At 47.9% G+C, this 26,766-nt stretch overlaps 2 protein-coding genes across 8 annotated transcripts in view; both read right to left on the reverse strand.

Annotated features, from left to right (window-relative positions):
- Positions 1-21,197, reverse strand: part of Rufy2 (RUN and FYVE domain containing 2) — a 37,816-nt gene extending 16,619 nt beyond the window's left edge. For 5 of the 7 annotated variants that reach the window (XR_006066881.2, XR_006066880.2, XM_006972733.4 and 2 more), the window contains exons 1-10: positions 21,103-21,197; positions 18,114-18,287; positions 13,333-13,450; positions 11,022-11,123; positions 6,021-6,144; positions 4,496-4,557; positions 3,726-3,791; positions 2,751-2,820; positions 508-609; positions 286-402 (exon numbers count right to left, since the gene is read on the reverse strand). Coding sequence is in view for 5 of the 7 variants with exons in the window: in XM_006972733.4 (XP_006972795.1) it covers positions 286-402; positions 508-609; positions 2,751-2,820; positions 3,726-3,791; positions 4,496-4,557; positions 6,021-6,144; positions 11,022-11,123; positions 13,333-13,450; positions 18,114-18,287; positions 21,103-21,106 (939 nt within the window). In the remaining 2 variants the exon portion in view is untranslated. Of the gene's footprint in view, positions 1-285; positions 403-507; positions 610-2,750; positions 2,821-3,725; positions 3,792-4,495; positions 4,558-6,020; positions 6,145-11,021; positions 11,124-13,332; positions 13,451-18,113; positions 18,288-19,378; positions 19,518-20,672; positions 20,769-21,102 lie in introns of those variants that run through there. The other 2 variants (XM_076557150.1, XM_076557149.1) reach the window with 2 other exon arrangements.
- A 4,480-nt stretch (positions 21,198-25,677) lies between these two features.
- Dna2 (DNA replication helicase/nuclease 2) overlaps positions 25,678-26,766 on the reverse strand; it is a 40,056-nt gene continuing 38,967 nt past the window's right edge. The window contains exon 21 of the mRNA XM_006972732.4: positions 25,678-26,692. Within this exon, the coding sequence (XP_006972794.1) occupies positions 26,624-26,692 (69 nt within the window). The 3' untranslated portion in view covers positions 25,678-26,623. The remainder of the gene's footprint in view (positions 26,693-26,766) is intronic.

Genomic DNA, 26,766 nt, shown 5'->3' on the forward strand with positions numbered 1-26,766 from the left:
GACTGGAACAGTGGATAAAGGTGTTTGCCACCAGGCCTGATGACCTGTGGTAGAAGAGCCATGTGGTAGGAAAACTGACTCTGGAAAGTTACCCTCTGACCTCCACACGTGTCATGACATGTGTGCACACATACAAAATAAATGCAAAAAAAAAAAAAAAGTCAGTGTATTAAGGCTGTCAGGTTCTGCTCTATGTCCCGGAAGCTAAGGCTGGAGCATCTGAAGGGTGCTGCTTGAGAGAAGTGACCCCCATGGTTTTGCTAATGTGACTGCAAGGTAAACGACCTGTCGGAGCTGTGACTCGTCTCGAAGCTGCCTCCTTGCATCATTGTACATTTCGTCTAGACCTTGCCGGGAATGCTTATATGTCTGAAGCTCTGTTTCCACATCCACTTTGGTAACCTAGGATGAAGAGGTCACATCGTCACACCATGCTGTCATCACACACACCTAGCCTACAGGACTCAGGACCCCTCCCCCCCAGTCAGCTCTGCGGTCACTGCTCACCTCCAGATGCTGCCGCGTTCTCATTAAGATCAACTCGTTTTCACTACGTAACTGATGGTTTTCTTCTTGGAGCTTAATGATATTATTCTTCGCTATTGCTAACTGCACAGGGTGAAGCACAAACAAAAAGCCATTCTGAGCACCTTTCTGTAGACATGCTACACAGGTTAGGTCTGTGGCTACAAACCAAAGGAGATCAAACCCTAACACCAGTAAGATGCGACTCCCACATTACAGGGGGCGCCATCATAAAAATGTACACTGGGCTGGAGAGACGGCTCAGCAGTCAACAAACAGTGCTTCCTGCTCTTGCAGAGGACCTTAGTCCAGGTCCCAGCACCCACACGGCATGCCACCCACAACCATCTGTCACTCCTGTTCCCAGGGATCCAACACCCTCACACAGATATACATACATGCAAAACACCAGTGCACATAAAATATAAGATGTTAAAACAAGCACACTGTAAAGCCTTGTGGAAAAAGGGTTGTGTTGTTTGAAAATGTGTTAAATGTTCATGGCGACTCAACAGGACACCCATGCAGTGGATGTGACAGGTGACTGGGTTCCAGGAACTGTGGCCACTCATACAGTTAACTCTCAGCATCAGAGCTCCACACCAGGACCCAGGTGGCTTGGCTCTGAGGCCCGGAATGAAAAGAAGCCTGGGCAAGTAAAGTAGAGGCCACCTTCAGGTCATACATTTCTGAACACTCTGGGGAAAGAGCTCGAACTTCATTGTGTATGGAAAGCCAAGAAGAGAGAGACAGGGTCATGAGCAGCTCCAGAATGGTCCCAAGTGGGAGTCCAGCCAGCAATATACAGATGGCATACTTAATTGTTCTTTTGGGTTTTTTGTGAGACGGAGTCTCGTGTAGGCCAGGCTTGCCCAAATTCATTATGTAGCTGAGGCTTGGCTTGAACTCCGTACCCTGCCTCCCATGTGCTGGGATCACAGGGGTACACCACCATGTTTGGCCTCACAGATGCATTCTTTTCTTGGGGGGGTGGGTTTCGAGACAGGGTTTCTCTGTGTAGCCTTGGTTATCCTGGAATTCACTCTGTAGACAGGGCTAGCCTTGAACTCAGATCCCCCTGCTTCTGCCTCCAAATTCGGGGTTAAGGTATGCGCCACCACGCCTGGCTACCGGTGCATTCTTATTTGTTAAGTATTCAATTTATCACGACTCCCTGGTTTGGAAATAAATCAGAACAATTCTAAAAGAAGAATTTTAATTATCATGGAAAAATAGGGTCATGGTGCTAATAACAGGCTTCTGGCATACATCAGAAAATAGGTTTGATAAGAAGAAAAAGTCAAATGTGATGGCCCACACCTTAATCCTAGAATTTAGGAGGCAGAGGCAGATGGATCTCTGTGAACTCGAGGCTAGCCTGGTCTACATAGTGAGACCCTATTTCAAAGATATAAATGATAATCTCAAAAAGTAACTATGGATAGTATTGAAGAGCTGATTTTTTTTTTTTTAAGACCTATTCATTTGTAGTGTATCCCTGCATGAGTGTATGGGTGGAGCCTGGAACGGAAGTTAGTTGTGAGCCATCGTGTGGGTTGGGAACCGAACCTGGGTCCTTTCTAAGAGCATAAATACTCTTTAACTACTGAGCCAATTCCCCAAGCCCAGGATTTTATCTATTTTTATTTTTAAAGGATGAACTGACTCTTCTGCAAAGGGGCACCCAATGGCCACATTCACAGTGTGGGAAGCCATGGCCGAGAGGTTGTACACAGACAGGAGAAGGTGGGGGAGGCAGGCAACAGGGTTCTGCAGCGCTGCTTGTGAGGGGAAATCCTCTGACTAGCCAGACAACGGCAACTAGAAGTCATTCCATGACCTACACACGGGCGGTCCCCACTCTAACGGGACTCACACCTTATGAGTTTAGGAATCTGTGTGACTTTTGTCTCTGGGGCCGACTTCTGGTTACGGACTGTAGCAAAAAACAATACCTCAGAGTCGAACATATAACCTTCAACTGCAAACGTCCCACCGTGATGAAAGTGTGTGTGTGTGTGTGTGTGTGTGTCTGTGTGTGTGTCTGTGTCTGTGTGTGTGTCTGTGTCTGTGTGTGTGTCTGTGTCTGTGTATGTATGTGTCTGTGTGCTCACGTGTGTGTTGTGGGGTGGACGCTGACAGCATTCATGCTTATATAGAAAAGGATCACAAACAACCGAGGACTCCAAAGACGCCCCCATCCACTGCTGGGCTGGGGACGGTACCTCTTCGATGAGCTTCGTGTTGGACTTTTCTAACGAGTCCACTCTTGAATGGAGGCTGCTGACTGTGCTGCTGCAGTTGGCAAAGAGAAAACTTCATTCAGAATCCCACAAGCGCACGCCGGCAAGGACAGCGCACTGACCCAGACTCACGTTCATCGGCCTGTAGCCATGACCCAGAGCAGATCCCTAGATGGGGACAATTTCATTACCCTGGCTAACTTGATCTGAGCTAAGACAGCTATAAGGACCCCAGCAAAAGAATCAACGTTTCTAGACAGCTCCTCTTGGTGCCGGGCTGACTGAGTCCAGGCCTTGTGCAGGTGAAGAGAGATACATCAGCAGCCTTTGAGGCTTTTTGTTTTAGTTTTTGTGTGTGTGTGTGTGTGTGTGTGTGTGTGTGTGTGTGTGTGTTTTGGCGGGTGGGCGGAGGGGGCAGGTTTCGAGACAGGATTTCTCTGTGTAGTTTCGGAGCCTGTCCTGGATCTCGCTCTGTAGCCCAGGCTGGCCTCGAACTCACAGAGATCCGCCTGGCTCTGCCTCCCGAGTGCTGGGACTAAAGGTGTGTGCCACCACCGCCTGGCGGCTTTGGGTTTTTGTTGTTATTGTTGTTCTATTTTAAGATATGACCTTGTTTAGCCCAGGCTGGCCTCACACTGACTTACTAGCAGAACCTCGAACTCATGACCTTCCTTCCTGCTGCTGCTACTTCCCAAGTGCTGGGGTTATTACAGGTGTTGTGACACCACACCCAGCTCTCTGTGGATTACTAATTTCTGCTGTGCATCTAACCAGCCCCACGAGCACCCCTCAAAAACACTTAGAAGGCCAACCTGCAAAGATGCTAACAGAAAGGAAAACGGATTATGCCAGAACCAAAGCTGCCCCGAAGATGAGACTCCGGAGTGTAGACCGGTGCTCGGGTCCTTTACTTACTCCTGAGTGTAGACAGAGAGGTGCTCGGAGCCCTTTACTTACTTGAGTTGTCTATTTAGTTCCTCCACGTAATTCTTTTGGTCTAAGATGGCTGCAATTTGAACATTCCTGTGGTGGGAGGAGAGGAGAGTGTAAAATATATCTGAATCATCTGGAAATGGCCGTCAAAATCAGCGATAAAATGTGGCTTGGCTTTTAAAGCAGACTGTCACACAGCAGGAAACCGGGCACTAGGAACCTGGATTACTTGCTTATGTACCATTGATACACTGGAAACAGACCCAACTCGATAATAAGTCACCACTGTCACAAATTATAGTCATTAGGGTGTCTCTCAACAAGGACGGATCTGACCAAGACTCCTTACTGTGGACCAAAGTCGACCTCGTTTGAAGGACTCTTCCTTATCTGCCCTGTAGAGATTTTAAAGGAAGTAAAAATACAAGCCAGGGCTCCAGGGAGGAAGGCGCAGAAACCACGCTGTGAACAGACAGCACAAGTTCATTTGCAAATAGCTACTGAAAATCTACACCCCCTAGCTGGGGGTGCAGGGTACGGGTCGGGGGTGGGAGTGGGGTAGCGGAAGCCTTAAATCCCAGCACCAGGTAGGCAGGGGCGGGCAGATCTCTGAGTTGGAGGCTAGCCTGGTCTACAGAGTAAGTTCCAGGACAGCCAGGGCTACACAGAGAAACCCTGTCTCCAAACAGACAAACACAAAACAAACAAACAAACAAACGCACGCACGCACGCACGCACGCACGCACGCACACATGCACCTACCCTAAAACTGGGAAATCCGGAGGAAAACATACCTTTCTTTGTTCCCCGTCTCTTCTTCATTTTTTAAATACATTGAGAAATCAATCACTCCAACCTGAAATTAACAAATCGAGTCTTAATGAAAGAGAAGAAGTCCTCCTCAGCAGCTCTGGTGTGATGGCGGTCTTGTCAATTCCCGCTGGCCTGAGAGATGACAGGCCAGGGGAGCGTGCTGTGGGCGTGTCTGGGAGGGCGTTTCCAGGGTTGCTGACACCCTGACAGCACTGACCTAGCACAGTGGCTTATCCCTTCTTTGAATTAAAACCTGAAGACTACAGGGACACTCAGAACTGCGGCAGGTGGAGCCTGGCCGGAGCAAGCGGCTGCTGAGGACAAGCCTCTGAGGAGCGCATCTTGGCCTTGGGCCCCGCCTGTTACTCTGCATTCTTTATTTTTTTAATTTTATTTTTATTTTTTACTATGTACAATGTTCTGTCTGCATGTACACCCGCAGGCCAGAAGAGGGCACCAGATCTCATTACAGATGGTTGTGAGCCACCATGTGGTTGCTGGGACTTGAACTCAGGACCTCTGGAAGAGCAGCCAATGCTCTTAACCTCTGAGCCATCTCTCCAGCCCTGCTCTGCAATCTTGTCACCATTTCCGCCATAGTGCCGCCTCCACACCACAGGCCCACAGCAACGGAGCAAGCCAGTCAGAAACCTCGCAGACCAACATCAGCCCTTCCCCTCCTCTGTGATGATGTGAGTGACAAGTGTCCCTCACAGGCCCATGTATTTTAATACTTGGTCCCCAACTGGTGTCACTGTTTGGGGAGGTCATAGGGCCTTTGGGTGGCACAGCCTTACTGAAAGAAACGCGACCATGGGTAAGCTTTCAGGGTTTACAGCCACACCCCATTTCCTGTTCTCCCCCTCTGCTTGATCAGCCGGCTTCCTGTCCCTGAGGGCATGCCATGTCTTCCCCACCCATGAAGGACTCTAGCCCTCTGCAACCATAAGCTACAACAGACTCTTTTTCTAGAAGTCACTTTGGGCATGATATTTCATCATAACCACAGAAAATTAACTAATACTTAAGCTGTTCTCTGTGTAGCCCTGACTACCTTAGAACTCACTCTGTAGACCAGGCTGACCAGAGATCCGCCTGCCTCTGCCTCCCAAGTGCTGGGATTAAAGATGTGCGCCACTACTGCTTGGCTTTTTTAATTGTTATTATTTATGTCTTGTTTTGTTTTTTGTTTTTTTAAGGTATGAATGCTCTGCCTGCATGTACACCTGCACACCAGAAGAGGGCGCCAGATCTCATTACAGATGGTTGTGAGCCACCATGTAGTTGTTGGGAATTGAACTCAGGACCTCTGGAAGAGCAGTCGGTGCTCTTAACCACTGAGCCATCTCTCCAGCCCACTCAGCTGTTTCTATCAGGTGTTTGTCTAACCCAATATGCAACTGAATTTTGCTCACTAAGTGTTTAGCAGCACTGTTAGATCTTCGAGCCACTGAGATCCAGGAAGAACTGTGTGTAATGAGAACACTGATTTGGATTATCACTCACCTGGGAGTCTAGGTCCTCTCCCTTCACACACAGATTGGCATCAATCACGTTCAGGCCGACCAGCAGCCCAACAATCACGGCTCCTTCCTCCTCCATCATTAGTGCATGGTACTCATAGAACTCGCTGGGAACATCAGAACAGAGGCCTTCATCACAAACCTAATGCTTAAAGCTTACCCTGACCACCTCGACTCCCGACCCTTCCTTCTTCCACCTTGTAGACACGGAAACAACCTAAGTTCCTCTAAAGTGCATTCGGAACACTTAACTTGTAAAAAGGCTCACCGCCTCCACAGAAAATTAAAAGGACCAAAGGAAATAAAAGAGAAAGATGTTTTGAAGGAAAAACAAAGATAAATCAAAAGAAAAGGGGGTATGCTGGGCATGAAAGCTTATGCCTCAAATCCCCAGTACTAAGGAGGCTGAGGCGGGGATTGCTAAGAGTTCAAGGTCAGCCTGAATCACACAGGAAGTTCCAGGCCAGCTTGGGCAGGAAGTTAGACCATGGCTTTTTAAAAAGGTTATTTTATGGTGATATTTTATTTGTGCTGAAATGTGATTTTATTTGTATGTTAATAAATAAAGTTGCCTGGAGATCAGAGGTAAAAGTGAGCCATTAAGCAGAAGTCTGGCAGTGGTGGCACATGCCCTTAATCTGATCACATGGCAGGCAGAGTCACAGCCAAGCATGGTGACCTGAGTCTTTAATCCCAGTACCAACCACAGTGACGAGGAGGTCTGTATAGACAGGCAGCGACAAGGAAGTCATGCGGTTGGGTTTAGAGCCAATGAGAAAGCAGAACAGGAAAGCAATAAAAAGACAGTCACACAGGAAGAAGCTCTCTCAGGGGAAGCAGCAGTGAGTGGTAAGCTAAAGGTAGTCCTGGCTCTTCGCTAGTGCTCTGATCTCTTGGGCTTTTAACTCTGTATTTGACTCTGCGTTTCTTTTTTTTTTTTTTTTTTTTTTGGTTTTTCGAGACAGGGTTTCTCTGTGTAGCTTTGCGCCTTTCCTGGAACTCACTTGGTAGCCCAGGCTGGCCTCGAACTCACAAAGATCCGCCTGCCTCTGCCTCCCGAGTGCTGGGATTAAAGGCGTGCGCCACCACCGCCCGGCTGACTCTGCGTTTCTTATTTAATAAGACCATTTAGAGTTTCGTCTACAATTATTTTATATGTGTGAGTGTTTTACTGGCATGTATCTATGTATGCCACATGAGTACAGTGCCCACAGAGGCTGTGAGAAGGCATTAGGACCCCTAGAACTGGAATCACAGACAGTGTGAGCTGCCATTGTGGATGTTAGGACCTGAACCCACGTTTTCTAGAAGAGGAAGCCAGTGCTCTTAACTGCTGAGCCATCTCTCCAGCTTGTGGACCCTTGTCTTAGAGTCAGGAGAGAAAGGCAATCTGAGGCCTGGAATGCTGGATTCTCAGGACTCAGTAACTGCTGCTAATGATTTGATTATGATACTTGCAATTAGAGCTGAAATTTCAGTCTCCAGATTTATTAAGACCTTTGGAATAGCTGGCTGTGGCAGCTCATGCCTTTAATCTCAGCACTCAGTAAGTAGAGGCAGGCAGATCTCTATGAGTTAGAGAACAGCCTTGTCTACATAGCAAATTCCAAGCCAGCCAGGTTAGGGAACAGGAAGGAGAGAGAGAGCCACCACCAGGACAAGGAAGATGTAAGGTACCAGTAAGCCATGAGCCACACGACAAAGTATAGATTAATAAAAATGGGCTAAATATAAGAGTAAGAGCTAGACAATGATAGGCCTGAACTAATGGCCAAGCAGTTTAAATAATGTAAGAGTCTGTGTGTTTATTTTATAAGTGGGCTCCGGGACTGGCGGGAGCTGGAGAAAAATTCTCCATTTACAACATAGTGATATCCTGTCACAAACAAACAGATTTATTTTATGTGTTTGAGCATTTGGCAGGAGAGGGGCAGTTTTCAAGACAGGGTTTCTCTGTGTATCCCTGATTGTCCTGGAACTTGCTCTGTAGACCAGGCTGGCCTTGAACTCACAGAGATCCACCTGCCTCTGCCTCCCAAGGGCTGGGATTAAAGGCGTGTGCCACCACCGCCCAGCATGTATGAGCATTTTGTTTGCATGTATGTATGTGCACCATGTGTGTGCCTGGTGCCCCCAAAGGCCAGAAGAAATCATTGGATCTCCCAGAATTAGATAGTTGTGAGCTGCCATGTGTGTACTGGAAACAGAACCCTGGTCCTCTGGAAGAGCAACAAGTGCCCTTAATCACTTAGCCATTTCTCTAGCCCTCTAAGTATTCTTAATGGGTAGAGAATTGTCAACTAAGGACACATGGACAACTACAGTCTAAAAAGTGTCCAAGCAAGACTTCTCCCCAGGCATGGTAGTGCACACCTGTAATCCTAGTACTTGGAGCAAAGAGGATCAAGACCTCAAGGTCATCCTTGATTACACAGCAAGTTCATGATCAGACTGTGCTATATGGGACCCTGATGAGAGAGAGAGGTAGTTGCAAAGAGAATAGTCTAACAATGAAGTTACCAGATTTTTATAACTGGGAAAAGCAAGCTCTGGTGCCACCAACTCACACGTGTATCATTTACAGCTTTAACTGGTGCTGAGAAATCCCAGAGCTTCAACTATGGCCATTTTCATTTAACAAATGGAAAAACTGAGACGTGAAGCCAGAGTCACGAATAAAACCAAACACAGGGGCCGGGCGGTGGTGGCGCAAACCTTTAATTCCAGCATTCCGGAGGCAGAGGCAGGTGGATCTCTGTGAGTTTGAGGCCAGCCTGGTCTACAGAGCAAGTTTCAGGACAGCCAAGGCTACACTGAGAAACCTTGTCTCAAAAACAAAAAAACCTAGACACAGAATGGTATTCCCCAAATAGCCCAGAGGCAAGCCAAGGGAATCAGGACGAGAGCTGCCCTGGGCCCACTCCCCTCAAAGACTGATTGCCTTGCTCTGAAAGCTGCCTTCAACATCTGACCTTCACTTCAACAATACTCATGATATAGCTGAAGCATTCATCTGGACATTAAAAATCTAAAGAAGAAATGTGCAATTAGACTCCCAAATCCCAATGCAAATTTGTGTCCACAAAACTGCAATTCTGAGGAAGGGAATCAACTTGGAAACATGCTTAAGTTACCCCATTGTAGCTGGAGAGTTTTCTCTCCGGGTCCCGACAAGCCCCAGCAGTCCGACAGCCCACTTATAAAATAAACACACAGACGCTTATATTATTTAAACTGTTTGGCCTAATGGCTCAGGCTTCTAGCTAGCTATCTAGTCCTTACATCTTAAATTAATCCATTTCCATAAATCTATACCTTGCCACGTGGCTCCTGGCTTACCAGGATCTTCACATGCTGTTTGTCATGGCAGCGGGGGCTGGCAGTGTCTCCCTCTGCCTTCCTGTTCTCTCAATTCTCCTCTCAACATGCACCCAACATGTTGGCAAGAGTTTCCACCTAAAACCTGACTAAAAAGATTCTAAAACAGAGCTAAACACAGTTCCTAGTTGTCTCTTTCAAGTTAGAGGCAGCCTGTGCATTTGAGCTACTGTCTACTATGGGCAGGTTCCTGGCATGTGTGCTTGACTTGCTGTATGGCGGGAATGAGGCCTCTGCAAGTGGCACATTAAGCTGCGTGGTGGATTTAGCCTTTGCTAGTACAAAACCAAAAAGAGGTTTCTGGGCTACACACTGCTTTATAAGAAGCATAGACCCACTATTTCTGAGAGTTGATGGCTCCCAGAACTGGCGGAAAATGTACCACTGCCATGTTGGGAAGCTGAAGTGGGCAGAGCCAGCAGCCACAGTGCCTTTTCAGTCTTAGAAGGCTGCAGTTTAAAGCAATAGGCTCAAGGTAATGTAAAAATAAGCCATGTAAAGATGGCTACCACACAGAGAATCTGGATTATGTTCTCTTTGATATTCATAACTGAAAAAAAAAACACATTTGATTGCAAAAGCTGTTCAGTTATGCCAAAATGTATATTTTAAAGGTATCTTGACTTCAAAATTTGGATGTAAGGATATGTTGCTTTGGAAAGGAGGCTCTGCTTTTGTTTCTACAGAAAGCCAGAGGCTATGGATTTGTTCCAGATTAAGATACATCAGGTTTGACCAGCCAAGACCCCCTGAAAGGTCTCCAATGACACCAAGGCCCAGATGATCCAACATCCAGAACCGTTTCAAGGCAACTGGCTCAGACGATATACCCTCACGGACTACTCCATAATCCTAAAATTTTCTTTCTGTCCACATAAGATACAGTGCCCCCCTTCAGCAGGAAGTAGTAAGAGAAGCTACGCCCAAATTCCCAAATACACCAAGCTGGCTTTGGAGATGTGTAAAAGTTAAAACCTTCCTTTTTTAAAAAAAAAAGAAAAGAAAAGGGGAAGTGCTGTTGGATGGTCTGTATGTCAAATGTGTTGCTCTGACTGGTCAATAAATAAAACACTGATTGGCCAGTAGCCAGGCAGGAAGTATAGGTGGGACTAACAGAGAGGAGAATTAAGAGAACAGGAAGGCGGAGAGAGACACTGCCAGCCACCACCACCATAACAAGCAGCATGTGAAGACGCCGGTAAGCCACGAGCCACGTGGCAAGGTATAGATTTATGGAAACGGATTAATTTAAGCTATAAGAACAGTTAGCAAGAAGCCTGCCACGGCCATACAGTTTGTAACCAATAGAAGTTTGTGTTTATTTGGTTGGATCTGAGCAGCTGTGGGACTGGCGGGTGACAGAGATTTGTCCTGACTGTGGGCCAGGCAGGAAAACTCTAGCTACACCCCATGTTGTGGGATAAGAAGCTAGTGGTATTTGTCCTAGGCTCGCTTCGCATTGGTGTTATGTCCCTACCGGATCCTTGGCCTTCTCATTTTGGTCTCCTTTTGTTTTACGGTATTTCATAGATCTTCACTTCTTTTTTGGATAATAAGATATAAGTTAAATTAAAAAAAAAAATGAACATGACTTAATGATACTGACCTCAGGAGCTCCCTCTGGATAATTAAGCAACGCAGGTAATCGGCCATTTTTTTTTGCATGAGGGCTAATCGGAGCCACGCCCTAGCACGGCCCAGGGGAGTTCTAGAAACAAGAACCAAGGAGTTAGAAATCAGCCTTAGTGCTAAAGTCACGGCCACCCATGCCGCACGCTGTATCTGCTGAAGCACGCTTTGACCAAAAGAGGCATTTTATCACCTTGATGCTGATGTGTGTGGGTGTGCAAGGCACACCTGTGCTCTTTCCGCCAAGAGGGCACACGTGGAAACCAAAGGCTGGTCTCGGGATGCCTTTATCACTTCTCCACTTTATTTTTGGACATGGTCTCCCCTGCACCTAAACTGTGCTGCCCAGGGAGGGTTTCTGGGCTCTGCCTCCTCACCCAAGGCACCTGGTTTTCACACAGGTTCTGAAGATCCAAACTCAGGTTTTCATGCCTGTGTGGCCAAGCACGTTACCCATTGAGCAATCTCCTTGGTCTTTATGCTGGTTTCTAATTTTATTTTATGTGTATGGTTGTTTTGTGTGCATCTATATGCATGCAGTGCCTGCAGAGGGCACTGGATCCCCTGGAACCTGATGGGGATATAAACAGCTGGGAGCCACCGTGTGGGTGCTGAGAAAGCAAACCCATGTTCCCTCAAAGAGCTGAGCCATCTCTTCGGCCCCTTATGCTAGTTTGGTTTGTTTGTTTGTTTTTGTTTTGTTTTTCGAGACAGGGTTTCTCTGTGTATCTTTGGAGCCTGTCCTGGATCTCGCTCTGTAGACCAGGCTGGCCTCGAACTCACAGAGATCTGCCTGGTTCTGCCTCCTTAGTGCTGGGATTAAAGGCATGGCCACCACCGCCTGACTTATGCTAGTTTTTTGAGTAAGCAATTTTATCTCAAGAGGTCAGCAAAACCTGCTCTGGTAAGGTTTGGGGGATTTTGTGGGAGTTTTTTAGATTTTATTTTTATTTATGTACATGTGTTTGCCTGAATGTATGTTTGTGCACCATGTAGGTGCAGTGCCTGCCTGTGGGGGCCAGAGTGGGTATAGGATCCCCGAGACTAGAGATACCGTGTGGTGCTAAGAAACACACACAGGTTCCTTGGAAGAGCAGCTGGTGCTCTTAACCACTGAGCAGCCTCTCCAGCCTCAAGTTATTAAGTACCACCGTATGCTTCGGAAGAAAGAGCTCTCTAGAATATTACACTTCTGTAAGAGGTGTTATATCATAGCGGGATGGGCCTTCATAGCTACACCATGGCACATGTGCCTTTGTGTGTGCTCACGCAAGCACACAGAAACACACACACACACTGGAACATGTGCACACATAGACATAAATGTTTGCGGGGAACAAAACAACTAAGTCATCTTCTTCAGAAGGACTAAGGGCTGGGGAGAGGGTGCAGGGGGTCAAAGGTGCTTGTCACGCAAGCCTGGTGACCTGAGTTCCAGCCTCCGGTCACACGGTGTAAGGAGAGGGCTGACCCTGAGAGTTGTCCTCTGACCACCATGGCACCCACATGCCCTCACTCCCACACACCTACATCATACATATATGCTCATGTGTGAGTACACGTACACACACACACACACACACACACACACACACAAATATCAAAAGTTAAAAGTTAAAAAATGGTGGAGCTAGACATGGTGGCACATGCTTTAATCCCAACACTCCAGAAGCAGAGACTGGCAGAGCTCTGTGAGTTCGAGGCCAGCCTGGGCTACGTAGTGAGTACTAAAACAGAGCTACACAGAGAAACCCTGTCTCAAAAAAATCAAGCCGAGCAGTAGTGATGGCACACGCCTTTAATTCCAAGGGTGTGTGGTAGGGTGAGGTGGGGGGGTGCACAGAGGCAGGTGAGCTCTGTGAGTTCAAGGCCAGCCTGGTCTACAGAGTGAGTTCTAGGACAGCCAGGGCTACACAGAGAAACCTTGTCTCAACTACCCCCTCCAAAAAAAAAAAACAATTTCTTACCTGAGAAAAGTTTTCAACATTTTTTTTTTTTTTTTTTTTGAGACAGGGACTCACTCTGTGGCCCTGGCTGGCCTGGAATTCTCTATATAGACCAGGCTGGCCCTGAACATACAGAGATCTGCCAGGCTCAGCCTCCCTACTGGTCTTCTCAGTGGTGAATTCTTAATTCTCGATGAAGGGACTTAGGAAAACTTAATGAAGGAGCCAGTATGGGCTGAGTTATAGAGTGAGCTGGACTTCTGATGGGAAAACAGAAGCAATCCTTAGACTAAGTACGGAGAGGCCACACGTGAACCTCTGGGGATGACCAAACATACTTACTTCAGGCCAGGCAAGTCCCGGACACTCGCTCCGATTTCCTCTGCTTCTGGGTACAGCTTCTCCACCAGTTCCAGGGGGCCCCAAATAGTTTTGTTATAACTCAAAAATGATTTTCTCACTGGAAAAAAAATATATAAAGCACAATTTCAACTCACGAAACGGGAGTGACATCATCTTCAGTATTTAGTTACAGATCTGGAGAGACAGTCCAGTGGCTAACAGTGCCCGTTCTTCAGGGATGAGGACCTGAGCAAACCCCAGCACCCACCTGACAAGCTGGGCATGGCTCTGTGTGTGTGTGTGTGTGTGTGTGTGTGTGTGTGTGTGTGTGTGTGTACCTGCAACCCCAGCATTGGAGGGTGGAGGTGGGCAGCCATGACGGCCTGCTGGCTAGCCTGCCCAAGTGAAACTATGAGTGTCCAGTTCAGTGAAAGAGCCTGTCTCGAGGGCAGAGAGCGACAGAAACACACACACACACACACACACACACACACACACACACACACACACTTATAATCTTAGCTCTATGAGAGGCTGAGACAGGAGGATCAGATGTTCAAGGCCTGCCTGGGTAGCTTAGTGACATCCTGTATCACTAGCAAGGGAAGAAGTCTGGAGACAGGAGACGCACCTCAGTAGAGCATTTGTCCAGCATGCACAAGGTTGGATGGAGGCTTAATCCCTAGTACCATCAGAAGTCAGTAAATGCAGACATACACATGTAGACACACACATACATCTTAGCTGTTCTTCCAAATCAGGAATGTTCAGGTACGTAACTAAATAACGGCCTGAGTCTTTCTTTACCAATACCAAAATAATACCAAAAGAGCTGATGGCCCTAGCAGGATGATCTCCGTAAGTCTATCGAATAAATCGAGCACAAAGCCAGGTTTGGGGGCACACGCCTGGAATCCTAGCACTTGGGAGGCCGCAGCAGAAAAGTCAAGTTTAAGCCTCCATGGACTACAGAGAAAGTTCACGGTCAGTTTGGAAACTGCAGTATCTTGTCTCAAAATTTATGAGAAATGTGAAGAGCTCTGAAGGTACAGGAGATTTAGTTCAGTAGCAGAATGCTAGCCTAGAATGCACGTGGCTCTGGGTTTGATCTCCAGTACTGAAGAAGAAGAAGAAGAAGAAGAAGAAGAAGAAGAAGAAGAAGAAGAAGAAGAAGAAGAAAGCATAGTAATGGTGCTTTCCTTCTAAATATGAAAAATTGCAACTTTTATTTTGACATCAGGTGACATAAAAAAAAACGTCTGGGCTGAGCCGGGCACTGGTGGCGCACGCCTTTAATCCCAGCACTCGGGAGGCAGAGGCAGGCAGATCTCTGTGAGTTCAAGGCCAGCCTGGTCTACAGAGCAAGATCCAGGACAGACACCAAAACTACACAGAGAAACCATGTCTCTAGAAAAAAAAAAAGTCTGGGCTGGGGATACAGTTCGGTTGGTAGACTGCTTGCCTATCATGTGGGAAGCCGTGGGCTTGAGCCTAGAGGTCACATAAAAACCTTGATTCCATAGCTTATGCCTGTAATCAGGGAGGTGGGAAGTGGAAGCATCAGGATCAAGGGTTCAAGGTTACCAGGCATGGTGGCACAGGCCTTTAATTCCAACACTCCTGAGTGCTCTCTGTGAGTTCAAGGCCAGCGTGGTCTACAAAGCAAGTTCCAGGACAGCCAGGGTTACATAGAGACCATCTCAAAAAGCCACCCCCCCCCCAAAAAAAAAAAAGTTCAAGGCATCCTCAGTTACACAGCAAGTGTAACAAGAGAGAGCCTGTCCCAGGCTGCTATTGAGGACAAGGGTTTGGGTCTCAACAATCTTTGTCAGGTGGCTCCAGGAGATCTGATGCCCTCTTCTGGTCTCCTTGAGCACTGCATGCAGGCAGTGCATAGACAAACGCAATCACCAAAAGAAAAAACAATCAGGCCTTCTGCAGATACAATGTGATCACCTAAGCAAGGGCAGCCACCGAGGGCAACTTTACTGTGGGGAGAAAAATCACCACGGCTAACTAGCATTACCACGATGCACAAGGGTAAGCCTGTGACTACAATCATTCACTGTCATTAGGAAATAAAGGATAATGCTTTCTGAAAATAAATTAAAAAAAATAATAAAAAATAATAATAAAGTTTAACTATTTTGGCCATGATTATCAAATTCCAATTCAGCGATTTAGGGGAGAAGAAAGATTTTTATCAATTGCTATGTTAAAAATCCCAAACATACAAAGGGAGGCAGGCTGGAGATGTCTCCAGGGCAGCAAAGGCACCCCCCTGCAAGCGGGACACCAGAATTCCATCCCAAGGACACACCTTGGAAGGAAAGAGCCGAACTGATTCCTGCAAGTTGTCCTCTGACGCCCACACTCACACCCTGGCATATAACTGGTAATTTCCTGATGCAATAAAAGTGCCTGGGAGATGGGCTGACAAGATGGCTCAGGGGTTAAGAGCATGGACTGCTCTTCCCGAGGACCTGAGTCAGCCCCCGCATCCACCTGTAACTCCAGCTCCAAGGGTTGGAACGCCTTAGGCCTCTGGTGGCCTGCATTCATGAATACATACCCACATACAGACACACTTAATTAAAATAAATTTAAAAATCCTTTTTAAAAAGCTTCTGTGGGGGCCGGGCGGTGGTGGCGCACGCCTTTAATCCCAGCACTCGGGAGGCAGAGCCAGGCGGATCTCCGTGAGTTCGAGGCCAGCCTGGGCTACCAAGTGAGCTCCAGGAAAGGCGCAAAGCTACGCAGAGAAACCCTGTCTCGAAAAACCAAAAAAAAAAAAAAAAAAAAAAAAAAAAAAAAAAAAAAAAAAAGCTTCTGTGGGATGGACAGATAGCTTAGCAGTTAAGCGCCCTTGCTGCTCCTCCAGAGGTTTAGAATTCAGTTCCCAGCATCTAGGTCAGGGGGCTCCCAACCGTCTCTAACTCCTGCTCCAGGGAATCAGACGCCCTCTTCTGGAATCCTCGGGTAACCTCACACACATGGCATACAGACATACACATAAACTTGTGCCACCACAAACACCCCAAGGCAACACAGGCTGGCCTCAGACTCGCTCTTGACCTTAAATACCAGATCTTCCTGCCTTCACCCTCCACGGGCTGGGATTACAGGCACGGACTACCACGCCTGGCTTGTTACTGTAAGTAAAAGAATTGTTATTATCCAGTATATATTTAAAGGGTGAATACTAAACAGCCCGGTTGGTTGTGTTATTTTGTGTGTCTGCGCAGGTGTATATGGAGGCCAGAGGTTAACCTTGGGTGGCATCCTCAAGAGCCATCCACCTCGTGTTTTGAGGCAGGGTCTCCCCCGGGACCAGTGCACCCCCAACTAAGCTGGCTGGGCTCCTCCTGCCTCCACTTCCCCAGTTCAGGGATTACAACCTTGCTATGTGGTTACCAGGGCTCAAACTGAGTCCTCCAACTTTACTAGGCCGCCTTCCCAGCTGCTGTCCTGTGTTTCACCCCAAATGTCGTCGTCTTTCTGAGTTGCGTGAGTCCTTGATACAGCCCTCTGCCCTCTGCACAGAGAAGGCTCCCACCGTTTTAGCCCTTGGGAGCCTTGAGCCACACAGCAAGTCCCAGGCCAGTCTGGGCCATTGGCCAATTCCTTGTCTCAAAACGAAACAACCACCCCAGCTCGGAGTACACCTTTAACAACCCACACCCCACCCCTCCCACCCCCCCCACCCCCCCACCCCCCCACCCCCCACCCCCGGGAAGGCAGAGGTAGGTGGATCTCTGTGAGCTGGAAGCCAGCCTGGTCTATACAGGGAGTTCCAGGCTAGCCAAGGCTACACAGAGACCCTCAAAAAACACACACACGTTCCCCATGTAACAACCTTCCATAGGAGCTGCGTAGCAGACCATCATCCTTTCCGGGGTCACTTGTTTCTATGGCAACCTGGGTCCGAGGTCACTTTGTCCATATGTCCCCATGCTCTGAAGACCTTTCTAGCTCAACAATCTACTTCTGACTGACTTCTTCAACAGGGTTCAAACGAATTAATGAGTTCATGCCAGCATCACCACTCAGTTTCAGTTTCAAAAGAAATCCAAGGCTCGGGGCATGGCTCAGTGGGTGAGGGCATCTGCCTCCTACAGGTTGCCCTCTGACCTTCATGCTCATGTGCGCTCAACACGTGTGTGTGTGTGTGTGTGTGTGTGTGTGTGTGTGTGTGTGTGAATAAGCATAATAATTTTTTTTTTAATTACCCAAGGAAATGAAAATCAGTTCAAGGGTAAACATTTAAAAAACATGTCATCAGGCCAAGCATGGTAGTGCACACTTTTAATCCCAAACCTTGGGCGGCAGAGACAAACAGATCTCTGTGAGTTCAAGACCAGCCTGGTCTATACAGTACGTTCAAGGCCAGCCAGGGTTATATGGAGATCTCTCTCTCTCTCTTAAAAAAAAAAAAAAAAAAAGGAATCTAGTATGTTTTTCTCCAATTATTTAAATTTTTCTGAAGATCATCCAGGAAACGAACCCACTCAATTTTTTTAAAATTATTGTTGTGTGTATGTGTGGGACACGGCCATAATATTATTAATCTGGCTCCTTCACCTTAAGCTGGGTTCCAAAGAACAAACTCAGGCCTTCCAGATGGTGTGGCAAGCCCTTACTCACAATGCCATCCCACTGGCCCGACAGTATGTTAAAACGCAAAATAATGGTAGCTGCAGCCTCAAAACCATTCCTCAAGGATATGTAGGGTGCAAAGAGAGGGACTGCAAGGTGCACTGATTTCCGAAGTCTCGCGATACCTTTAAGGCCATGCTTCAGACAGTGTTCCATAACCACAAAGAACTGCTGGAGGGGGGGATAGTCCGAGTCCAGAGTGCGGCCGAAGCTCAGGGCAGATTCAATGAGTCCTTTGATGCTCAGCTTGGCCATGTTTAACAAGTTGGCTCTCTCCACAGCTGTGGGGTCTTTTGTAGCTGAAAAGCACAAGAGAAGTCCAACATCACTCCCAAGACAGGACAACGGCAAGTTCACAAATCTGTCCCGGCCCACAGAAATCAACACAGTTTGCTTTTCTTTTTTTTTTTTTTTTTTTTTTTTTTTTGGTTTTTCGAGACAGGGTTTCTCAGTGTAGCTTTGCGCCTTTCCTGGGACTCACTTGGTAGCCCAGGCTGGCCTCGAACTCACAGAGATCCGCCTGGCTCTGCCTCCCGAGTGCTGGGATTAAAGGCGTGCGCCACCACCGCCCGGCCCACAGTTTGCTTTTCTGTGGTTGGCAATCGGATATCTCCTCAGGCCAAGGTGCCAGGACGCGACCTCTTTATCTCTTTCTCACAAGCCACAGCCAAAATGCCATGCCCACTGCGGCCAAGGCTTATGATCTATTCTCAAGACTCCACACAGGGAATGAGCTTTATTTTCTGGGCTGGCAAGGTGGCTCAGAGGGAGAGGTACAGGTGTGGGGGCCTGACTCCATCCAGAACCCTCAAGGTAGAAGGAGAGAACACCTCCTGAGAGTTGTCCTCTGGCCAGCACCAACCAGCCCTGGCATATCCGTGCCTACCTCCTGTGTGCACAGGCACATACACACACACACACACACACACACAAGATCATCACCAACCAGCCCTGGCATAGTTGTGCCTACCTACTACACACACACACACACACACACACACACACACACACATACTTAAAAACATTTTGTTTGTTTGTTTTTTTGAGACAGGGTCTCTCTATGTAGCCCAGGCTGTCCTGGAACTCACTTTGTAGACTAGGCTGGCTTCAAACTCACTGAGATCCCTTGCCTGTGCCTCTGGAGTTCAGGGATTAAAAGCCAGCACCCTACTACCCAGCACTTAAAAACATTAAAGTAAAATGACTTCCTGTGGAGATAAGCCTGGGAACATAAGCCACATGTTTAAAAGTCTTACAAATGGTGGACAGTGGGTAAGGTCTAATGACTTCCAAGAATAAGAGGCTGAAGTGATGGCTCAGCTATTAAAAGCATTTGCTGTTCTTACAAAGGACCAAAATTTGGTTCCCAGAATCCATTAGGATGGTTTACCTGTAACTCCAGCACCAGGAGGCTCTTCTGCCCCCGCACCCCTCCACACAATTCTTCATTTCAAAAAATTCAAAACACACTGGCCACAAAATAAAAGGTAAAGTTATCAGATTCCAGAATCCCCCAGAACACACATCACAGGGGAAAACACAAAACCAAAACGCTGACAACACACGGTTAAAGAAGAAACAGCTCAATCCCAGGTGGTATTTAACCTCAGCATTAACCTCAGCAACCAGGAGGCAAGTTCCAGGCCAGCCAGGGTTACAGTGTCTCAAAAAACAAAAACCACAACCTCCAAATCAAAAGAACAGACAGACACAAAGAGAAAGAGACTAAATAAATAAATAGATAGATAGATAAATAAATAAATAAATAAATTCTAGTCCTGGCTGGAAAGAGGGCTCAGGTTAAAACCATCTACTGCTCTTCCAGAGGACCCAAGATAATTAATTCCCAGCACCTATGGCAACTGCTCAACTCCAGTTCCAGGGAGATCCAACACCTCGGGCCTCTGGAGGCCCCTACACTCAGGTACACACCATTAACATTGTTTTTAAAAACCAGCTGTTTCCCCAACACTCCAAACACAGCCAAGTGGCCCAAATACTTTCTGCAAAGATGAGAAAACCGAGATGTGAAAATCAAAGCACTTGGCTAACATTTCGTAATCTCCATATCGCTCTGGGCGTGGCGGTGCGCTTTTAATCACAACATTTGTGAGGCAGAGATGGGGGCGGGGGCCGGGGGTAGTCATCTCTGAGTCTGAGGGCAGCCTGGTCTACCCGGAGTTCCGGGCCAGCCAATGTTATTATAGTGAGACCTGTTTCAAAAACAAACACCTTCCAATAAATGACACATCGGATGGTTAAGGCGTTCAGCAGAGCAGTTTGGGTGCTTTAGTGGCACACCGTCTCAAAACAAAACAAAGCAGTTGCACCGTGATGCTAATCCCAGAACTAGGGAGGCAGAGACAGGCGATCTCTGTTCCTCCTGCTGTGCATAGCGAGTTCCTGGACAGCCAGGGCTACACAGAGAGAACCGGTCTCAAAAACAAAACAAAAGTCCATTTTTTCTAGTCTGGGCAAAACAAAACACAGTCCCCAGTGCTCTGGACCTCTATTATGATTTGGTTTTCAGCTCTCTAGGCTCCGCAATCTAACACTGCCAGGCTGGATGGTGAGGGGTCGGCACGCATCATTTCCTCCCCTCGCCCCACTCCCCACCCCGGCGGGGAAGCCACCTGCCGTTTCATAACCGGCAAGCGTTCTCTTTTCAGAGTGCTCATCACAACCTGTTAACCCGCACCGGACCAGCCTAAGGAGGGCGGCTGTGCAGCAGCGGCCGCAGGAGGAGCCGGCAGCCGCGCTCCCCGGCAGTCCCTAGAGCCGGCCCGGCGTCCCTCGGCGTCCCCAGCCTGCAGCGGAGCCCCCGCGGGGCGCGCTTCCGGGGCCCGGCACCGCACCGCTCCCCGTCCCCAGCCTCCCGTGCGCCACCCGCGAGACTGTGCAAGCCATCTCCGTCCCCGGGCGAACGACGCGGCCCCCGCCCGTCCAGGGGCCTCCAGCAGCCAGGCCCCAGGCCGGGCGGGGCGCAGGGATGCCGGGCGGGCGCGCGTTGCCATGGCGACCCCGGGAGCCCCCCCCCCCGGCCCCGGCCTTTAACTCCCGCCGATTGCACGGCCCCGGCGGCGGTGGATGGTGACCCCCGGCTGCTGTCCTTACCCATGGCGACGGTGCGTGTGGGGCACGGGCTCGCGGGGCGGGTCAGCAGCGAGCTCCCCGCAGGCGCGCGGCGGCCACCGCGTCTGACCCGGTTCGGTGCGGCCACAGCGCCCCTGGCGGCCGGAGGACGCCACGGCCGGCCGCGCGATCGGGTCCCCGCCGATCATCCGAGGCTTTCAGGGAAAGCGTGGCGGGGGATCTAGGGGGGCTCGGCTCGCAGCACAGCGCCAAGGGTGGATGGAGAAGGGGCCTCAAGCCACCTGCAAAAGCTTTATTCACGCAGGCTGGGCGGGTTTAATGGATCGCACCCGGCCGCTCCCTTTGATCTTGACAAACCCGGAGTGGGCCGACAGATTTTAGAAAACCTCAGGCCATTAACAGAGACCGGAGCTGTAATCTCAGCATTTGCGGGATGGGCGTTAAAAGGATCGGTCGTTGAAGATCAGGCTCGGGTACCTAACGCGTTTGAAACCAGCCTAGTCTCCAACACAAGACCGTTTTAAAAATCAAGAACTCCACTGAAGTCCGGGTGCGGTGGTTGCACCCTGCTAATCCCAGCACTCATTCAGGAGGCGGAGGCCCGAGGATTGCTGGAAAGTCAAGGTTACTCTAAGCTGCATAGCAAGTGCCAGCTCATCCAAGGCTACCTAGAAAGACCCGGCCCACATAACAAAAGGTAATATTTTGTAGAAGGGTGTGGTGGACTTGTAAATACCAACTCTTAGGAGGTGGAAGCAAGATAACATGGAGTGTTTGTTGCTAAAGTTCCTTTCCTGGGGGAGGCGTAAACAATGTCTACCCAATCCTCCTAAAATCCCAGGACAAACGGAGGTACGATTCCACCGGTGACTGGAACCCTTCACCCTGGAGAATCAGTGAGCCATGGAGAGAAGTGTGGGTGAGCTTGAAACAACTGTACGGATGGTGACCCGACCCCGACCCTCCCCAGTGACTGCACAGATAAGAGTCACCAGGACAGCCAGGGATATACAGAGAAACCCTGTCTAGAAAACAAAACAATCCATGCAACTCACAGCCAGGCAGGAAAACTGCTTCCCCGACACATAGTGAGAGAAAGAACATTCCATCCCTTTCCCATAGCGGTAAACAGGTTTTACAGAAGCAAGCCCGCTGTTAATAACTCACAGCCCACTCTCCCATTCTTACCTCACCTGCAGGCCACTAGGCTCTCCCTGGCATTCCAGAGCAAAAGGTCAATGGCCCTTAAGGGATTCCTGATTCCATATTAAGTTTCTTAGTCATCACGGGACCTGTGTAAATTATTACTCAGGTCTGAGCACCCTAATGACTGGGATAGAGTAGCTCATTTCTGGGTAGGCCAATCCGGTTAGGACTGGCTATCACGTCCTCACACTGGGATTGATTAATGGTGTGTGCCACCACGGCCGGGCCAGGGTTACCTTACTTTAAATTTACTTGAATAAAGCCAAACCTGTCCTCTAAAATTTCTCAAAATTTCCACTAGAGGGTCTCGAGATGCGGCCCAGGGGTACGTGCTGGATCTGACCGGCCAAACCGCGACACAAACAAACCCAGGAACAAAAATTGACAGTCCGACCAGCCATGTGTCGCTTTGGCTGCTGTCTTGGAACGTGTGAAGTGAGAATTTCCTCGTTGTTTTATTACTGTCTTCTGGCTATCTTGGTCTTATTCTGTACTCATGTTACCATGGGGACCACCTTTCCTCGTGGTTGGGCCTTATTCACAGTTCGTGACTTGTGAGGACCTTGTTCAAGTCTTTGATCTTTGCCTTACTTAGATTTAATATTCCATAGTAGCCTGGTGTCAGGTACGTGTGTCATTGTCCTCTGGTCTTTTTAAAAGATGACATTTAATTGCCCCCGGCCCCAGGTCAGAAGACAACCTTCAGGAGCTGGTTCTTCTTCTACCAAGCACACTCCAGGAATCTTAACTGAGGTTAGCAGACTTGTCTTTACCCACTGAACCATCTTGACAGCCTGGGCTTAGCGTTCACTTTTTACGTGTACAGGTGTTTTGTTGGCGTGCACGTCTGTGCATCACATGTGTGTGGTGATAATTTGTATGTTAATAAAGTTTGTATGAGATCAGCCACTGCAAGGTGGCAAGCTAAGGCTAGTCGTGGCTATTCAGTCTGATCTCTTCGGCTATCACCTCTGTATTTGGCTCTGTGTTTCTTATTTAATAGGACTGTTTAGAAATTCGTCTATACATGTGTGCCTGGTGCCTGGGTAAGCCAGAAGAGGCCATGGGATCCACCTGTTACATGGCAGGTCACTGTCTGTAACTCCAGTCTCTGTGGGTCCCATGACCTCTTCTGTGTGCCAGCCCAGCACCAGGCACACATGTGGCACACAAACATACAAGCAAAACACTGGTGCACATAAAAACACTTTTTTTGGGCTGGAGAGCTGGCTCAGAGGTTAAGAGCACTGGCTGTTCTTCCAGAGGCCCTGAGTTCAATTCCCAGCAACCACATGGTGGCTCACAACCATCTGTAATGAGATCTGGTGCCCTCTTCTGTCCTGCAGGCTGAACATTCACTGTATACATGATAAATAAATAAATAAATAAATAAATAAATAAATAAATAAATAAATAAATAAATAAATACATTATTTAGGAATTGCAGCACATGCCTGTAATCCCAGCATTTGGGAGGCAAACATTTTTGCCAAATTTGGGGGCAGCTTGGTCTGCACAGTAAGTTCAGGCCTAGCCATGGCCACACGTAACCAGATCTTTTCTCAGTAAGTAAATAATACAGAATATACTAGAGCCATAAAGAACCTGGAGGACACACAGGGTCGCTAGAGATTGGGGATATAGCCCAGTTGGTAGTGTTTGTCTAATATGCACGAAACCCTGGGTTCAATCCCCAGCATTGCGTAATCTGTGACTGTGTGTGTGTCTATTCGTAATCCCAGCTCTCGGGTGAAAATAGACTAAGGTCATCCTCAGTTTGAGGCTAGACCCTGACTCAAAAAAAAAAAAAAAAAAAAAAAAGCTCACCGGGCGGTGGTGGCGCACACCTTTAATCCCAGCACTCAGGAGGCAGAGGCAAGAGGATCTCTGTGAGTTCGAGGCCAACCTGGTCTACATAGTGAGATCCAGGACAGGCACCAAAACTACATAGAGAAACCCTGTCTCATAAAACCAAAACAAACAAACAAAAAGCTCTCAGCAGCCTCTTCTGGAAACCTGCCTTTAAAGTGAGGGAGAATGGGGAAACACCAGAGGCCAAAACTCTTAACCCGTTCCCAAACCAGGCCTGTTTTATCTGACAATCACCGAAACCATCAATTTGCAAGTGTATATACGGGTGACCCCTGAAGACGGAGACGAGTGAGCAGGTTTGGAATCTGTGAAGGAAGCTCTGAGGAAAGGCAGAGCTGCCTCTGGCTTCCCCACTGAGGGGTGGCAAAGCTCAAAGCACAGAAACATCTATGTAGAAAACATCTTGACTCCGTCAAATAACTAAGTGACTGGAATTGGAACTGGAGAGGTAGCTCAGTGGTTAAGGGCACCTGCTGCTCTTGCAGAGGACCTGAGTCTGGTTCCCAGCATCCATGTTGGGAGGCTCATAACAACCTGTAATTTCAGCTCCAGGGCTCTGCCACCCATTTCTGGCTCAGAAGGCACCCCTGCACATGTGTACACACACACACACACACACACACACACACACACACACACACACTTAAAAAAAAAAATCTGCCGGGCGGTGGTGGCGCACGCCTTTAATCCCAGCACTCGGGAGGCAGAGCCAGGCGGATCTCTGTGAGTTCGAGGCCAGCCTGGGCTACCAAGTGAGTCCCAGGAAAGGCGCAAAGCTACACAGAGAAACCCTGTCTCGAAAAAAAAAAAAAATCTTTCGGGCTGGAGAGATGGCTCAGCGGTTAAGAGCACCGGCTGTTCTTCCAGAGGTCCTGAGTTCAATTCCCAACACCCATATGGTGGCTCACAACCATCTGTAATGAGATCTGGTGCCCTCTTCTGGCATACAGGCAGAACACTGTATACATAATAAATAAATCTTAAAAAAAAAAAAAATCTTTCTGTTCAGCTCCTCCCAGGAACTGAAATTACCTTAGATCACTTCCGGCTTCCTACTCTCCTAATAGCTAAGGATATTAAGCAATGACAGTTAACTCTTCAATGATGCCATGTCCCCAGCATCATTATGGAGACTCTCCCACGGGAAACCTAAACTTTCTTCCTCACGTGGCTTTGGTCATTTATCTCAGCAGGAGAAAAGTAACCGATAGATGATCAGCAACATTTCACCAATCACTACTGGAGAAAATGCTAGACACCCTAGCTTAATCACCACTGGGGGGGGGGGGTTGCTCGGTTGGCGGGACGCCAATACAAAGCCCTGGGCTCCATCTCCACCACGGCACAAACCAGGCATGTTGGCACACGTCAGTATTCCCAGCACTTTAGCAAGTGGAAGCAGGAGGATCAGAAGTTCAAGGTCACCTGGGATAGTGAGACCCTATCTATACATACATACACATACATACGTACACACACACAGAAATCATTTAATGAAGAATGACTCAGTAAAGTCTATCCAGTACAAAACAATTTATTAAGTTGTATTTTTAAATAATATAAAAGGTAGAAGCACCAACAATTTAACATTTTTAAACTTCCACTAAGTGAGGTAGAAGCTTTCCCTCCAGGAGAAGGGTCCCATTTGTGAAAATTCCACCGTATATGTAAGTTCATTTTTCCAAACATCAGTACATAAAAGGAAAAACTGACTAACGCCCCCAAAGAGGCAAACCAAATGAAAATAGGGTGTACCTTGTAAGCTGGCATCAGTTCAGAAAACAAAACTCCTTCTCAAAAAAAATTGTTTTATATCAAATCCTCCTCTAATATTGAAATGCTGCATTCCAAAAGTTAACGAAAGGGACATGAGGAGATGATTATGGAGAAGAGGAAGAACTTTCTGGAAGCACACCACTCAGGGATGTAATCAAAGACTAGGCTTAAAGGGAAACCCATTTGACACTGAAAACCAGGACACCCAAAATTCAGAGTAATCACACTCATTCCCCTTAGCACAGAGCGGTTTCAAGCGACACAAACAAGCCAATCCATCCAATCTTTAAATATAACTTCTCTGATTCTGGAATTAGACCTGAAATTCTATTCGATTTGTTGAGATCTCAACCTTGGGTTAAAGTTTCAATCCACCTTTAAAGGTGGGAAAATCTCACTTTTCTCGATCATATACAGATATACTTGAAGTACTCACAGATTTAGACTTTTCAGTTTGGGGAACATTGATACTAATAAGTAAAATTTTACGTGGTGACAGAATTTCATGTTTAACAAGATTACACTAAGAAATAGAAAAGAAAAACCTGGAACTTTGAAGAGAATACAGTCACTTTGCTTTGTACCTTTAGCCTAAAGGCATCCTCACAGTGTAAGTGTGGATTCCCAGCAAACCTGAGCTGCATCAGGTGACGCCAGGCCTACGACGCTGGAGGCGGGGGTGTAGTGTTCAGTCTCTTTGAAGATCACCCAGCACGTGGCAGAGACTCTCATGCTCCCTTGACGGAAGGTCCACGATGTGAGACAAGTTAAGGAAGACAGATTCAGTGACAATATACCTGTGGCTGCGGCGCACATCTGCAACCTCAGCAC

The sequence above is a fragment of the Peromyscus maniculatus genome, chromosome 21 (assembly GCF_049852395.1).
Source record: "Peromyscus maniculatus bairdii isolate BWxNUB_F1_BW_parent chromosome 21, HU_Pman_BW_mat_3.1, whole genome shotgun sequence".
NCBI lineage: Eukaryota > Metazoa > Chordata > Mammalia > Rodentia > Cricetidae > Peromyscus > Peromyscus maniculatus.